The sequence below is a fragment of the Panthera uncia genome (genome assembly GCF_023721935.1).
Source record: "Panthera uncia isolate 11264 chromosome C1 unlocalized genomic scaffold, Puncia_PCG_1.0 HiC_scaffold_4, whole genome shotgun sequence".
Taxonomy (NCBI): domain Eukaryota; kingdom Metazoa; phylum Chordata; class Mammalia; order Carnivora; family Felidae; genus Panthera; species Panthera uncia.
The window spans coordinates 27457541-27471303 of NW_026057585.1; the positions used below are offsets into that span (position 1 = coordinate 27457541).

The window sequence follows — 13763 nt, forward strand, 5'->3', positions numbered from 1 at the left end:
TCTTTAGAAAATTCTAAAATTTGTTAGAGTGCTCAACAAATTTGAAAAGAAAAAAATGAGATAATGTTTATCTTTTCCTTTCTTTACAGAATAGATGCATTTAATATAGCAAAAACAGTACTTTCTAAAGTCAAGTCATTATATTAAAAGGTTATAAAGGGCTTTCGATAATAAAAAGCAATAGTTTCTCACCTAATTGTCACTGCTCCTAGTGTCATTAACCATAGACAGTATTTTCTATAAATTGTTATAAAGTTGGTGTATAATTTGCAGAGAAATACTCAGTTCTTAAGTATAGTTTGTTTTGACAAATTTGATTGTGTATTACCCACATGCCCATTAAACACATGGATGATTTCTATCGTGTTAGAAAATTCCTATCATCCCAGAAATTTTCTTGTGCCCTTTTGTAGCAACATCACCACCTTGAAACCTCTCTTCTGATTTTTATTGCCATTGATATATTTTACATGTTTTTCTATATAACACTTTTTTTGAGCTATAATTCATATACATGCAATTCACTACTTTAAAGTGTACCATTCAGTGTTTTTTCACATATTCAGAGTTGTGTAGCTATCACCACAGGAAAACACGTATCCATTAGCAACCCCTGGCCATTGCTTCTTACTCTTCTTACTTCCGCTCCACTTCTCAGCAACAACTGATCTACTTTATGAAGTCTAGATATTTAATATAAATTGAATTATACAATATGTTTCCTTTTGTGGCTTCTTTCACTTAGCATCATATTTTCAAGGTGCATCCATGTTGTAGCATGTACTAATACTTCATTCCTCTTCATGACTGAACAATATTCCATTGTATGGCTGTATCAGTGTTTTTTATCCATTTAACAGTTGATGGACATTGGATTGTTTCCACTTTGGGACTGTTATGAATAAATGCTTCCATGAATATTTGTTGTATAAGTTTTGTGCATCTGTCACTACAAGAAACCGCATGCCCATTTACATTTGTTTCCTATCCCTTCTCGGGCATAGCTTTTCCATTTCTCTTAGAATTGTCGGACTGTTTTCCAAAGTGGTTTTACTATTTTACATTCACATCAGTGGTGTCTAAGCGTTCCTGTGTACTCCATATCTTCACCAGCAGTTGTTATTGTGTCTTTCAGTTATAACCATCCTAGTGGTTGTAAAGTGATATCTTATTACGGTTTTGGTTTGCATTTCCCAAATGATTAGTGATGCTGAGCAGCTTTTCATGTGCTTATTGGCTATTGTATATCTTCTTTGGAGAAATGTTTATTCTGATTATTTGCCCAGTTTTTAATTGGGTTGCTTGTTTTTATTATGGAGTCATAAGAGTTTCTTATATATTTTAGATATGTCTTCTGAGTTGCAAATAGTTTTTCCTCTTCCTTACGTTTTCTTTTCACTTTCTTGATGGCATCCAGGAAGGCACAAAACATTTAAAAAAGTTTTTTTAAATGTTTTTTTAAAATTTATTTTGGAGGGGGGGCAGAGAAAGAGAAAGAGGGAGACACAATCCAAAGCAAGCTCCAGGCTCTGAGCTGTCAGCACAGAGCCCAATGTGGGGCTTGAACCCACAAACCGTTAAGATCATGACCTGAGCCGAAGTTGGACACTTAACCGACTGAGCCACCCAGGTGCACCAAAACATTTTTAATTTTGGTGAGTTCAATATGTTTATATAATTATAAATACGTAAAACTTTGGATTGGGAGTAACTTGGTCTGTGAATGTTCCACAAGACAAGCAAGCATTTCTAATAAGTTTTAACTTGATAAACATGTGATGTCTTGCAATATGAGTAGTATGTGACACTGAATGTCACATGATCACAACTAAGCCAATGGTTCTTGAAATTCACTTTGATACACAAGTGCTTTGGATCACAAGCATGTTTCCAGAATGAATTATGCATGCAAACCAAGGTTTTACTGTATATACGTGTATAGATATAGATATAGATATAGTCATTTGTGCTTTGGGTGTCATATTTAAGAATATTTATGTATGCATGTATGTATGTATATTTTGAGAGACACACATGCTCACAGTGTGAGCGGGAGAAGGGCAGAGGGAGAGGGAGACACAATCTGAAATGGGCTCTAGGCTCTGAGCTGTCAGCACAGAGCTGGGTGCAGGGTTTGAATTCATGAATGGTGAGATCATGAACTGAGCCAAAGTCTGACGCTTAACCGACTGAGTCACCCAGGTGCCCCAATTACTTATTTTTTTTTTTAAGTTTACATAATTTTTTTGAGAGAGGAAGGAGGGGAGCAGGGAGGGAAGGAGAGCGAGAATCCCAGGCAGGCTCTGCGCTGTCAGTGCAGAGCCTGACACAGGGCTCAATCTCACAAATTGTGAGATCATGCCCTGAGCCGATACCAAGAGTCACGTGCTTAAGCGAATGAGCCACACCAGGAGCCCATAAGAAGGCTCTACCTAACCCAAAGTCATGAGGATTTACTCCTATATATATATATTTTTTTAATTTTTTTAATGTTTGTTTATTTTTACGAGAGAGACAGAGTGTGAGTGGGGGAGGAGCAGAGAGAGAGGGAGACATAGAATCTGAAGCAGGCTCCAGGCTCTGAGCTGTCAGCACAGAGCCCGATGAGGGGCTTGAACTCACGAACCGGGAGATCATGACCTGAGCTGAAGTCGGATGCTTACCGACTGAGCCACCCAGGCGCCCCTCTCCTATATTTTTTCTATAATATGCTTGTTCTTGAACTTGATATAAGTGAAATAATATAGTATGTACTTGAGTGCATCTGGCTTCTTTCACTCAACCTAACATTTATAAGATTTATCCATCTTATTGTATGTATCAGCAGTTTGTTTCTTTTTATTGCTGAGTTAGTATTGCAAGGAATGAATATATCAAACTTTGATCATTTACTTTTCTGGATATTTGGGTTGTTTCTGGGTTGTAACTATTATGAATTAAGCTTCTGTGAACTTTCTTCACATCTTTTTGTGGATATGATTATTCATTTCTCTTGCTGGATCAAATGAAAATTTAGTTCTTCAAAGTGGTTGAACTAGGACATCATTTATTTACCTTGAGAGAGATAGTCTATGAGAAGGCAGAGGAAGGGGAGATAGAGGATCCCAAAGGTGCTCCACACTGTCAGTGTGGAGCCCATTGTAGGGCTCAAACTCATGAACCATGAGATCATAATCTGAGCTGAAATCCAGAGATGAATGCTTAACTGACTGAGCCACATTGCATAGTGTGATTTTAATTTGCTTTATCCTGATGACTAAAACACAAGTTGAATGTTTTCCCATTGCTTTTTGGCCATTTGATTATTTTGTTTTGTAAAATGTCAGCTTAAGTCTCTTAATCACTAAAAAAAAAAAACAAAAAAAACCTGTGTTGTTTGCATTTTTCATTACTGACTTTAAGAGTTCTTTGTGTATTCTGGATACCAGTCTTATGTGATACATATGTGAGAACTTTTTTTCTCAGTCTGTAGTTTACCTTTTCATTTTCTGAAGGGTATCTTTTGAAGAGTAGGGTTTTTAAGTTTTTTTTTTTTTTAATTTTTTTTTTTTTCAACGTTTTTTATTTATTGTTGGGACAGAGAGAGACAGAGCATGAACGGGGGCGGGGCAGAGAGAGAGGGAGACACAGAATCGGAAACAGGCTCCAGGCTCCGAGCCATCAGCCCAGAGCCTGACACGGGGCTCAAACTCACGGACTGCGAGATCGTGACCTGGCTGAAGTCGGACCCTTAACCGACTGCGCCACCCAGGCGCCCCGGGTTTTTAAGTTTGATGAAGTCTGCTTTATTTTTTCTTTTGAGGTTAGTGTTTCTTTGTGTCTCATTAACACATTTTGCCTATTTCAAGGTTGTAAAGTCTTTTTCCTGTTTTCTTCAAGGAGTTTTAATAGTTTTTAGCTTTTATATTAATGGCTGTTGTCCATTTGAGTCCTTTTTGTTTGGTGAGTTAAGGCAAGAACAGTATTTTACTTTATTTTTATTATTTATTTAAGTTCTTTTTTAAAAAATATAATTTATTGTTAAATTGGCTAACATACAGCTTGTAAAGTGTGCTCTTGGTTTTTGGAGTAGATTTCCCGTGGTTCATCGGTTACACACAACACCCAGTGCTCATCCCAACAAGTGACCTCCTCAATGCCCATCACCCATTTTCCCCTCTCCCCCACCCTCCCATCCACCCTCAGTTTGTCCTCTGTATTTAAGAGTCTCTTATGGTTTGCCTCCCTCCCTCTCTGTCTGTACCCTAACATTCCCCCATCATCTTCCGTTAAGTTTCTCAAGATCCACATAGGAGTGAAAACAGATGATATCTGTCTTTCTCTGACTGATTTATTTCACTCAGCGTAATACCTTCCAGTTCCATCCACGTTGCTACAAATGGCATGATTTCATTCTAACTGCTAGTAGTATTCCATTGTATACATAAACCATATCTTCTTTATCCCTTCATCAGTTGATGGACATTTAGGCTATTTCCATAATTTGGCTATTGTTGAAAGCGCTTCTGTAAACATTGGGGTACATGTGCTCCTGTGAATGAGCACTCCTGTATCCTTTGGATAAAATTACTAATAGTGCTATTGCTGGGTCATAGTGTAGTTCTGTTTTTCATTTTTTGAGGAACCTCCACACTGTATTCCAGAGTGGCTGCACCAGTTTGCATTCCCACCAGCAGTGCAAGAGGGTTCCCCTTTCTCCACATCCTCGCCAGCATCTGTAGTTTCCTGAGTTGTTCATTTTAGCCACTCTGACCAGTGTGAGGTGGTATCTCAGTGTGGTTTTGATTTGTATTTCCTGATGATGCATGACATTGAGGATCTTTTCATGTGTCTGTTGGCCATCTGGATGTCTTTGGAAAAGTGTCTATTCATGTCTTCTGCCCATTTCTTCACTGGATTATTTGTTTTTTGGGTGTTGAGTTTGGCAAGTTCTTTATAGATTTTGGATACTAACCCTTTATCGGATATGTCATTTGCAAATATCTTTTCCCATTCTGTTGGTTGCCTTTTAGTTTTGTTGATTGTTTCCTTTGCAGTGCAGAGGCTTTTTATCTTGATGAGGTCCAAGTAGTTCATTTTTGCTTTTAATTCTTTTGCCTTTGGAGATGTGTCAAGCAAGAAATTGCTGCAGCTGAGGTTATAGAGGTTGTTGCCTGTTTAGGGTTTTGATGGTTTCCTGTCTCACATTTAGGTCTTTCACCCATTTTGAGTTTATTTTTGTGCATGGTTTAAGAAAGTGGTCTAGTTTCATTCTTCTGCATGTTGCTGTCCACTACTCCCAGCACGATTTGCTAAAGAGACTGTCTTTTTTTCCACTGGATCAAAGAACAGTATTTTAAATAATGTGGTATCTTGGAATATTGCATTTATAAATTTTTCTCACAGTTCTATATATTTGTGTATGTTATTTCAATGTCCTTTGAAAAGAAACTGCTTTACCCACTTCTCTAACTCACCCATGATTGCACTTGGTATTCTTGCTTATGCCAAAAGTTAGAACTTGGCAATCTCTGAGACCTCTCTGACTCTCTAGAAGCCTTCTGTCTAGGCACTTTTTCATCTATACTTCCATCATATTTCAAACTTAGGTTTAGCTTAGGAAATACCATTATATTCTTTTTAAATTACATCTCTCTATTGATGGTAGTGCTGCAGTTTCATTATTTGGCATATAGCAAGCATTCAGTGAATAATTAAATGAAGAACTGAAGTTCAAGTAATTTCAGTGGAGTTTGTTTCTCTATTCCATTTAGAATTCTGAGGGATTACAATCGTATATAAAAGTGCTTACACAAAGGGGTGCCGCAGTGGCTCAGTTGGTTAAGCGTCCGACTTCAGCTCAGGTCATGATTTCACAGCCCGTGAGTTCGAGCCCCGCATCAGGCTCTGTGCTGACAGCTCAGAGCCTGGAGCCTGCTTCAGATTCTGTGTCTCCCTCTCTCTCTGCCCCTGCTCAGCTTGCACTCTCTGTCTCAAAAATAAACATTAAAAAATTTTTTTTAAAATAGTGCTTACATATATGTAACACTAATTTTTCCATAAGATATATTGTGGACTTACTGAAATAATATCTATGGAAAAAGCAGTAAAGCATTATCATTAATTTTTTTTATTATTTTATTTTTTAAATTTACATTCAAGTTAGTTAACATATAGTGCAACAATGATTTCAGGAGTGGATTCCTTAGTGCCCCTTACCCATTTAGCCCATTCCCCCTCCCACAACCTCTCCAGCAACCCTCTGTTTATTCTCTATATTTAAGAATCTTTTATATTTTGTCCCCCTCCTGTTTTTATATGATTTTTGCTTCCCTTCCCATATATTCGTCTGTATATCATTTTGTATCTTAAAGTCCTCACATGAGTGAAGTCATATGATTTGTCTTTCTCCGACTAATTTCGCTTAGCATAATACCCTCTAGTTCCATCCATGTAGTTGCAAATGGCAAGATTTCATTCTTTTTGGTTGCTGAGTAATACTCCATTGTATATATATATATATATGCCACATCTTCTTTATCCATTCATCCATTGATGGACATTTGGGCTCTTTCCATACTTTGCCTATTGTTGATAGTGTTGCTATAAACATTGGGGTGCATGTGTCCTTTCGAAACAGCATACCTGTATCCCTTGGATAAACACCTAGTAGTGCAGTTGCTGGGTCGTAGGGTAGTTCTATTTTTAACTTTTTGAGGAGCCTCCAGACTGTTTTTCAGAGTGGCTGCACCAGTTTGCATTCCTACCAGCAGTGCAAAAGAGATCCTCTTTATCTGCACCCTCTCTAACATCTTTTGTTGCCTGAGTTGTTCATGTTAGCCATTCTGGCAGGTGTGAGGTGGTATCTCATTGTGGTTTTACTTTGTATTTCCCTGATGATGAGTGATGTTGAGCATTTTTTCATGTGTCAGTTGGCCATCTGGATGTTCTTTGGAGAAGTGTCTATTCATGTCTTTTGCCCATTTCTTCACTGAATTCTTTGTTTTTTGGGTGTTGAGTTTTATAAGTTGTTTATAGATTTTGGATACTAACCCTATATCTGATCTTTATGTCGTTTGCAAAAAATCTTCTCCCATTCTGTCAGTTGCCTTTTTGTTTTGCTGATTGTTTCATTCGCTGTGCAGAAGATTTTTGTTTTGATGAGGCCCCAGTAGTTCGTTTTTGCTTTTGTTTCCCTTCCCTCTGGAGATGTGTTGAGTAAGAAGTTGCTACAGACAAGGCCAGAGAGGTTTTTGCCTGCTTTCTCCTTGAGGATTTTGATGGCTTCCTGTCTTACATTCAGGTCTTTCATCCATTTTGAGTTTATTTTTGCATATGGTGTAAGAAAGTTGTCCAGGTTCATTTTTCTGCATGTCGCTGTCAAGTTTTCCCATCACCACTTGCTGAAGAGACTGTCTTTATTCCATTGGATGTTCTTTCCTGCTTTGTCCAAGATTAGTTGGCCATATGTTTGTGGGTCCATTTCTGGGTTCTCTGTTCTGTTCCATTGATCTGAGTGTCTGTTCTTGTGCCAGTACCATACTGTCTTGATGGTTACAGCTTTGTAGTATAGCTTGAAGTCCAAGATTGTGATGCCTTCTGCTTTGGTTTTCTCTTTCAAGATTGCTTTGGCTATTTAGGGTCTTTTCTGTTTCCATACAAATTCTAGGATTGTTTGTTCTAGCTCTGTGAAGAATGCTGATGTTATTTTAATAGGGATGCATTGAATATGTAGATTGCTTTGGGAATTATTTTTTTCCAATAAAGAATATTTATAGCAAATAGTTGACGCTTAATTTGGCTGTTTTATCCATTTTTCTATTTCTAGCCATATTTGGGATATTTAATTTAAATCATTGTTGCAGTGGAAATGTATGAAACTATCCCATTAAGAAGAATAGTATTTGTGCAGTTTTTATTATGTTGTGTTAACTGATTATGACATATTTGGGATTTGAAGTTCTTTTTTTAATATGCAGATTTTGATTTTATTTCAACTCAGTTGATACTTAATGTACCTTGTTATTGTGCTAAGTGCTTTCAGGGATATAAAGATGAATAAATCTCCCATGCAAAGGGTGTTTCTAATAGTCTGCTCAGTAGGGTTTGATACATATATTTTTTTATTAGTTTTTATATATCTTTAATATTTGGAGCATTTGTTATATCCTAAATAGAGGACTTTCTCAAGGTATTATTCTAAGTAAGTGGTAGTCATGTTAAAAACAGAAATAGATCTTTGAGGACCCTTATTTGAATGACATGTAATTTCTGTCTTTATAGTGAGAGAGCCACATTTTCCAGTCTTTCATTATAGTGTGTTTATTTATGAAATAAATAATAGATTTGATGTTGTGATAAGTCATAGAACTGATCTCTGAAATTATCTCATCTTTGAACAGATAAGGAAATACAAAGGCGAAAGGATCTTAAGAATGAAGAGGTCTCAGTTTGAGAGTGCAAACCCAGTGATAAATAACAACTGTTAGTTGGCTTGAGTTTTTGTGAGGTAGTTGGGATTAAGGAGACCGAGTGTATTAAAGTCCTCCATGTAAATGGAGAAGCTCCTACTCGGCTACACCTTGTTTTTCCTATGCAGGAATATGGATGGGCTTGGTTTTGCCATCTTTATTTTTCAAGAGAATCCAGAACTGTAAATAAATATATGTGTATATAAACAAATAAGTGAAAACTTCCAATTTTCATATTAATAATTGTACAGGGTTTTTTTGTTTGTTTTTGTTGTTGTTTTCAGTAGGCTCCATGCTGGGCCTAGTGAAGGGCTTGAACTCACAACCCTGAGATCAAGACCTGAGCTGAGAGCAAGAGTTGGACGTTTAACCCACTTAGTCATCCATGCACCCTAGTAAATTTTTTATACCAATACTGCATGACCAAACAATGGCAGATTTATAGAAGGGCAGAAAAAAATGAAAAAAAGAGAAGGGATTTGGGTGATTTGGGTGGCCCTGCTTTGCTTTTTTTACCCTAGGATGCATTCTAAACATGTAGGATTAGTTCCTCAATAGAATTTGTTAAACCTGTTCCAACAGCAATTTGTTTTCTCCTGAAGCCCTCCCAACCACCTTTCTCACTAGATTTCTCCTAATTTGTATTTTTAGTAGAGATGAAGGGAAATTATGATGGGACAAATAGCACTAAAATATTTAATGTAATGTACTATCAAATTTTGAAATTGCTATGCTTAGACGAAAAAATACAGCAATAACCAAATATTGCTGAAATTATGCATATTCTAAAACCGTGGCTATTAGTAAAGATCTATGTATCATTATTACTTCATCCATTATCACTGTAAAATTAGATCTTGAGCAATTTTTAATTATGTTTTAGATTGTTAGAGACGGATAGTAAGTCTTTAAGATCTGTAAATGGGTCAAGAAGAAACAGTGGCTCCTCCCTTGTATCAAGTTCATCAGCCTCTAGCAACCTCAGCCACCTTGAAGAAGATTCTTGGATTCTTTGGGGAAGAATTGTTAATGAATGGGAAGATGTACGCAAAAAGAAGGAAAAGCAAGTTAAGGTATTCATATTCTTTGTTGAATTTCTTCCTCTTATCCCAAAGGGGCATCAAGGCATGGATTAATGGAAGATTAAAAAAAAAAAAAACAACAACTGAGATTTGAGTACTTTCTAAGTGCTGTAATAAAGAGCCCTGTTTTATCTGTTTTCATTTATTTGTGTCCATTAGAAGTTTTGAATTGTAGATATCAGTTGTTACAGACGATTCCTAATTGTAGAAATATATAGCTGAAAATTATTTTAGAAATTCTCTCTTTTTATAGATTCATGAATGAAGTAGTAACATCCTAGGTCTTTGAATTATCACTATTTTACCTTTTTGGTAAAATCTTTGAAAGACAATGGTTATTACTGTGCTTTCATTCACAGCTCTGCAGATTTTCAGGTCCTTAATAGCTTTAGAGGCCACATTCTGGGAGAAATGTCAAGGGTTTATCCATGGCGTTGTAGCCCCCCTGACAAGAAAGGACACATCCAAGGGCCAAGTATTAGCCTTGGTTAAAAGGTTCCCTAGTATTTAAGAGTAGCTTTGTGAATTATAAATTTGATAAAGTGTTCCACTCCATTCCAATCCCCAACAAGTCTTCTTTGACTTTTAAGGTAGGAGACTTCAATAATTCAATATTAAAATTTTATTTTACTTTTAATTTTATTTTTAGGAGCTTGTTCGTAAAGGGATACCTCACCATTTTAGAGCAATAGTTTGGCAACTTTTATGCAGTGCACAAAGTATGCCAATTAAGGATCAGTATTCAGAACTCCTGAAAATGACCTCACCTTGTGAAAAATTGATCCGAAGGGACATTGCTAGAACTTATCCTGAACACAATTTCTTTAAGGAAAAAGACAGCCTTGGACAGGAGGTTTTATTTAATGTAATGAAGGTAAGTTCTGTTTATAATTTTTTAAAATGAATTCTCAGAAGGTTGAAATTAGACAGTAATCAGTTACTTTGGCAAAAATTTGACTTTAGCATGATTTCTGCTTTAATTTTGATGCTACATTACTGTCTAGTTTGGAGAACTTAGAAAATTCATCACATTGCTTGATATTGGGTAGAATCAAATAGTCTATAAATCACTATACCATAGAAAGATCCTTTATGAAAATGGATGATTTATCTTCTGTGAGTTTCACAATCTAGGACCAGTTTTCGGCTTACTATGGCCAGCACTGTAAGAACTCTTAGCTCTTCAGAGTGTGTGCTATTGTAATTTTTTCTTCAATATTGCCTTTTTTCTTGAAATAGTTCCTTTCCTTTTCAACTACCTCTGTAAAATATTAATTTCTTTTTGAACCATTTCAGTTCTCCCAGTGCTTTACCTTAACCTTACTGTTTTTATCTTTATCAGATAAATATTTTTTAAACTTTGTTACTTCACTGAGTGTAAGTTCCTTTATTTTCTTGTCCTTAGGAGCGTCGGTTTCTAACTGGGAAATTATCAAAAGAAAATTTTATGTAATAAATCATCTACTTTTTAAACCCTAATAGGATAACATGTATGACAAGCAAGCGGAAGCTTGTCAAAAAAATAAATGGTATTTACTCCATCATCTCACTATTTTTAGGTTTTTAGAGAAGAAAGATATAATACATCATGTTAAAGTATTTTGAACATTTTTTACTTTTTAGGCATATTCTTTAGTGGATCGTGAGGTTGGTTACTGTCAAGGAAGTGCTTTTATAGTTGGATTGTTGCTTATGCAGGTAAGTTAGTACAAGTATTAAGTTTCTAACTTCCTTATTGAAGTTGAATTGGAGAATTAAAGAATCATTCTTGTTTTTATTAAGCATTTGATACTGGGTATTTTTCTTTAGGCATAATTTAAATAGGGATAGTTAATTTTCACTTTAAAATATTAAAAGTTTTGAAAATAACATATACAATAATGTCCTTCCAGTAATGAAATTTCAGCTTCTTGGTGTCTACATTTGAGCCATAATATTGTACTATAGCCTGTATCTACTTTTAAATCTTAACTTACATGTCAATATTTAATAAAGACTAATGTTTTCCCAACTAAGGAGGATATGATTAAAGTGTTGGTATGAAAATCTTATTTATGTCATACATCTTTGCAAATTCACACAGAAATTTTGGTTGTCACAGAGTTAAGTGCTTATTATGCCTATCTTGTTATAGGTTCTAAAATAGAGATGCTCATGGGATGTCTGGGTGCTTAGTCGGTTAAACGTCTGACTCTTGGTTTCGGCTCAGGTCATGATCTCATGGTTCATGAGTTCGAGCCCCACATCGGGCTCCATGCTGACAGTGTGGAGCCTGCTTGGGATATTCTCTCTCTCTCTCTCTGTCCCCCCACCCCCAAAAGTAAATAAATAATTAAAAAAAAAATTAAACCAAATATAGATACTCAATTATTTTTACTGCCCCAGGGATATAACCTATATTTCTATTGACAGTGACTTACTTTAGAGTGGGTTTGGATAGGATGTTTTCAGAAGTCAGGGGCAGGATCACCAGTTTATATCTTAGAAGGGAAATGACAAATAGTGTTTTCACTTCCGTTGAATTTTTTTTCAAGTCCATTGTACTCTTATTCTCACACTGAAATGTAGTCTGAAGAGAAACCGTGGAGATAGCTTGATTTGAGTCATATATGTAAGCTGGTTTTTCCATCTCAGTGCTACACTGAGTTCTGTGAACTTGGGCTAGATCATTTAATCTGTCTCTGAGCCTTAATTAGGTAACACTGTGTACTTTCAGATTCATTGTGAGGGTTATATGAGATAATATATGTAAAAACCTACCGTGGTGTTTGACATATAGTAGACATGCAATAAAAATTCAATGACTGGCCCAAGATGATTTTTCTTGGTAGATAAAAGCAGAGTAGGAATTTGAAACCGTGTTGCTCCATGCTTTGCTTCAGTTTCCCAGCAGTTCTGCCTGAATTTTAAAGCTTTGTAACTCTCAGGAATATATATACACACTACTTTTCTGAGTAGCAAAAACCTCATGTCACAGAAACTGATTTATAATAAGAGTGACTGATATTTACTTTGTTTTATAATATATCATGCCAACTGTTGCATGATAACTGTCCATTTCTAGGTGATATTAGATTGTAAATAATGAAAACAAAACTAGTTTTGTTAATGTTGAGGTTTTGCACAATAGTGATTTTTTCTTAATTTGTAGTTGATTAATATTGGTAGGCTTTTTACTATTGAACTCAAGCATTCTTATTATAAATCGAGTGATTTTTTTTTCATAATTCTATTCCTTTTGCATTCATATTAGTTCCAGAATAACCTTTCAGTAGTCATTTCTGTTGAGTATTTAAAGGGCAGTTTTTTCTTGAGTTACGAATCTCTTAACAGTAGACCTAGGGCTATAGGAATCTCAAGGGGCCACCACATTTTCCTCCAAGACACTGTAGGCAGTGCTGGTAGTGATACTTTCATTTATTGATTAATTTATTTATCTTTTATTGTCAATGGCAGCTAATACATTACCATAACAATAATTTTCTAGCCCAGGGCCATAAGCTAGAAAGAGTGGTACAGCCAGATTCCTTTGAATCTCCCCTCTCTTTGTTTCTAAAACTTAATTCTCTTATACCCTATGCTATATTGCCTCCCACATGTTAGCTTGGCAACATAACTCAGTGTTTGAGGAAAAATTTTGTAAAGTTAGCTTAATTAGTACATGTTGTTTTAAAATAGCTAAAAGTGCTGGATACGTTTTGTGTATGTCTTAATACTCCAACAAAATTAGGTAGATAGTGTCCCCAGTAGACCTTTGCAAAAGGCATGGATTCTTATTGAGTCCGTGTCACAGAAAAGGTATGTAGCAGTGCAATTGCTCCAAGATTTGTGTGCACAGATTTCTAATAGAAAGGAGTGGCTGTAAAACAACTAGGTGATTGTTCTTCATATTTATATTTTACTCAGTGTTACACTTTTTCATTTTGAAAGCATTGTTTTCAGTTTTTTTGAGGAGGACCCAGTGATTTTATTTTTTCCCCTTTGGTCTTTTATTTGATTACTTCAACTTACTTAAAAAATTGGCATTTCCCACATTAGTGCTTTTGTGGAGGAGAGAGGGAATGAAACCTGTAATATTTCAGAAGAGAAGAAATTATTTTTATATTTATTTTATTTTTGAGAGAGAGACAGAGACAGAGCATGAGTGGGGGAGGGGCAAAGAGAGAGGGAGACACATAATCTGAAGCAGGCTCCAGGCTCTGAGCTGTCAGTGCAGAGCCTGATGCAGGGC

The 13763-nt window shown here is 35.9% G+C and overlaps 1 protein-coding gene across 12 annotated transcripts in view; it reads left to right on the forward strand.

Annotated features, from left to right (window-relative positions):
- EVI5 (ecotropic viral integration site 5) overlaps positions 1 to 13763 on the forward strand; it is a 239107-nt gene that overhangs the window by 74099 nt on the left and 151245 nt on the right. For all 12 annotated transcript variants that reach the window (XM_049618441.1, XM_049618442.1, XM_049618439.1 and 9 more), the window contains 3 exons: positions 9334 to 9523; positions 10182 to 10406; positions 11156 to 11230. In XM_049618441.1, the coding sequence (XP_049474398.1) occupies positions 9334 to 9523; positions 10182 to 10406; positions 11156 to 11230 (490 nt within the window). The remainder of the gene's footprint in view (positions 1 to 9333; positions 9524 to 10181; positions 10407 to 11155; positions 11231 to 13763) is intronic.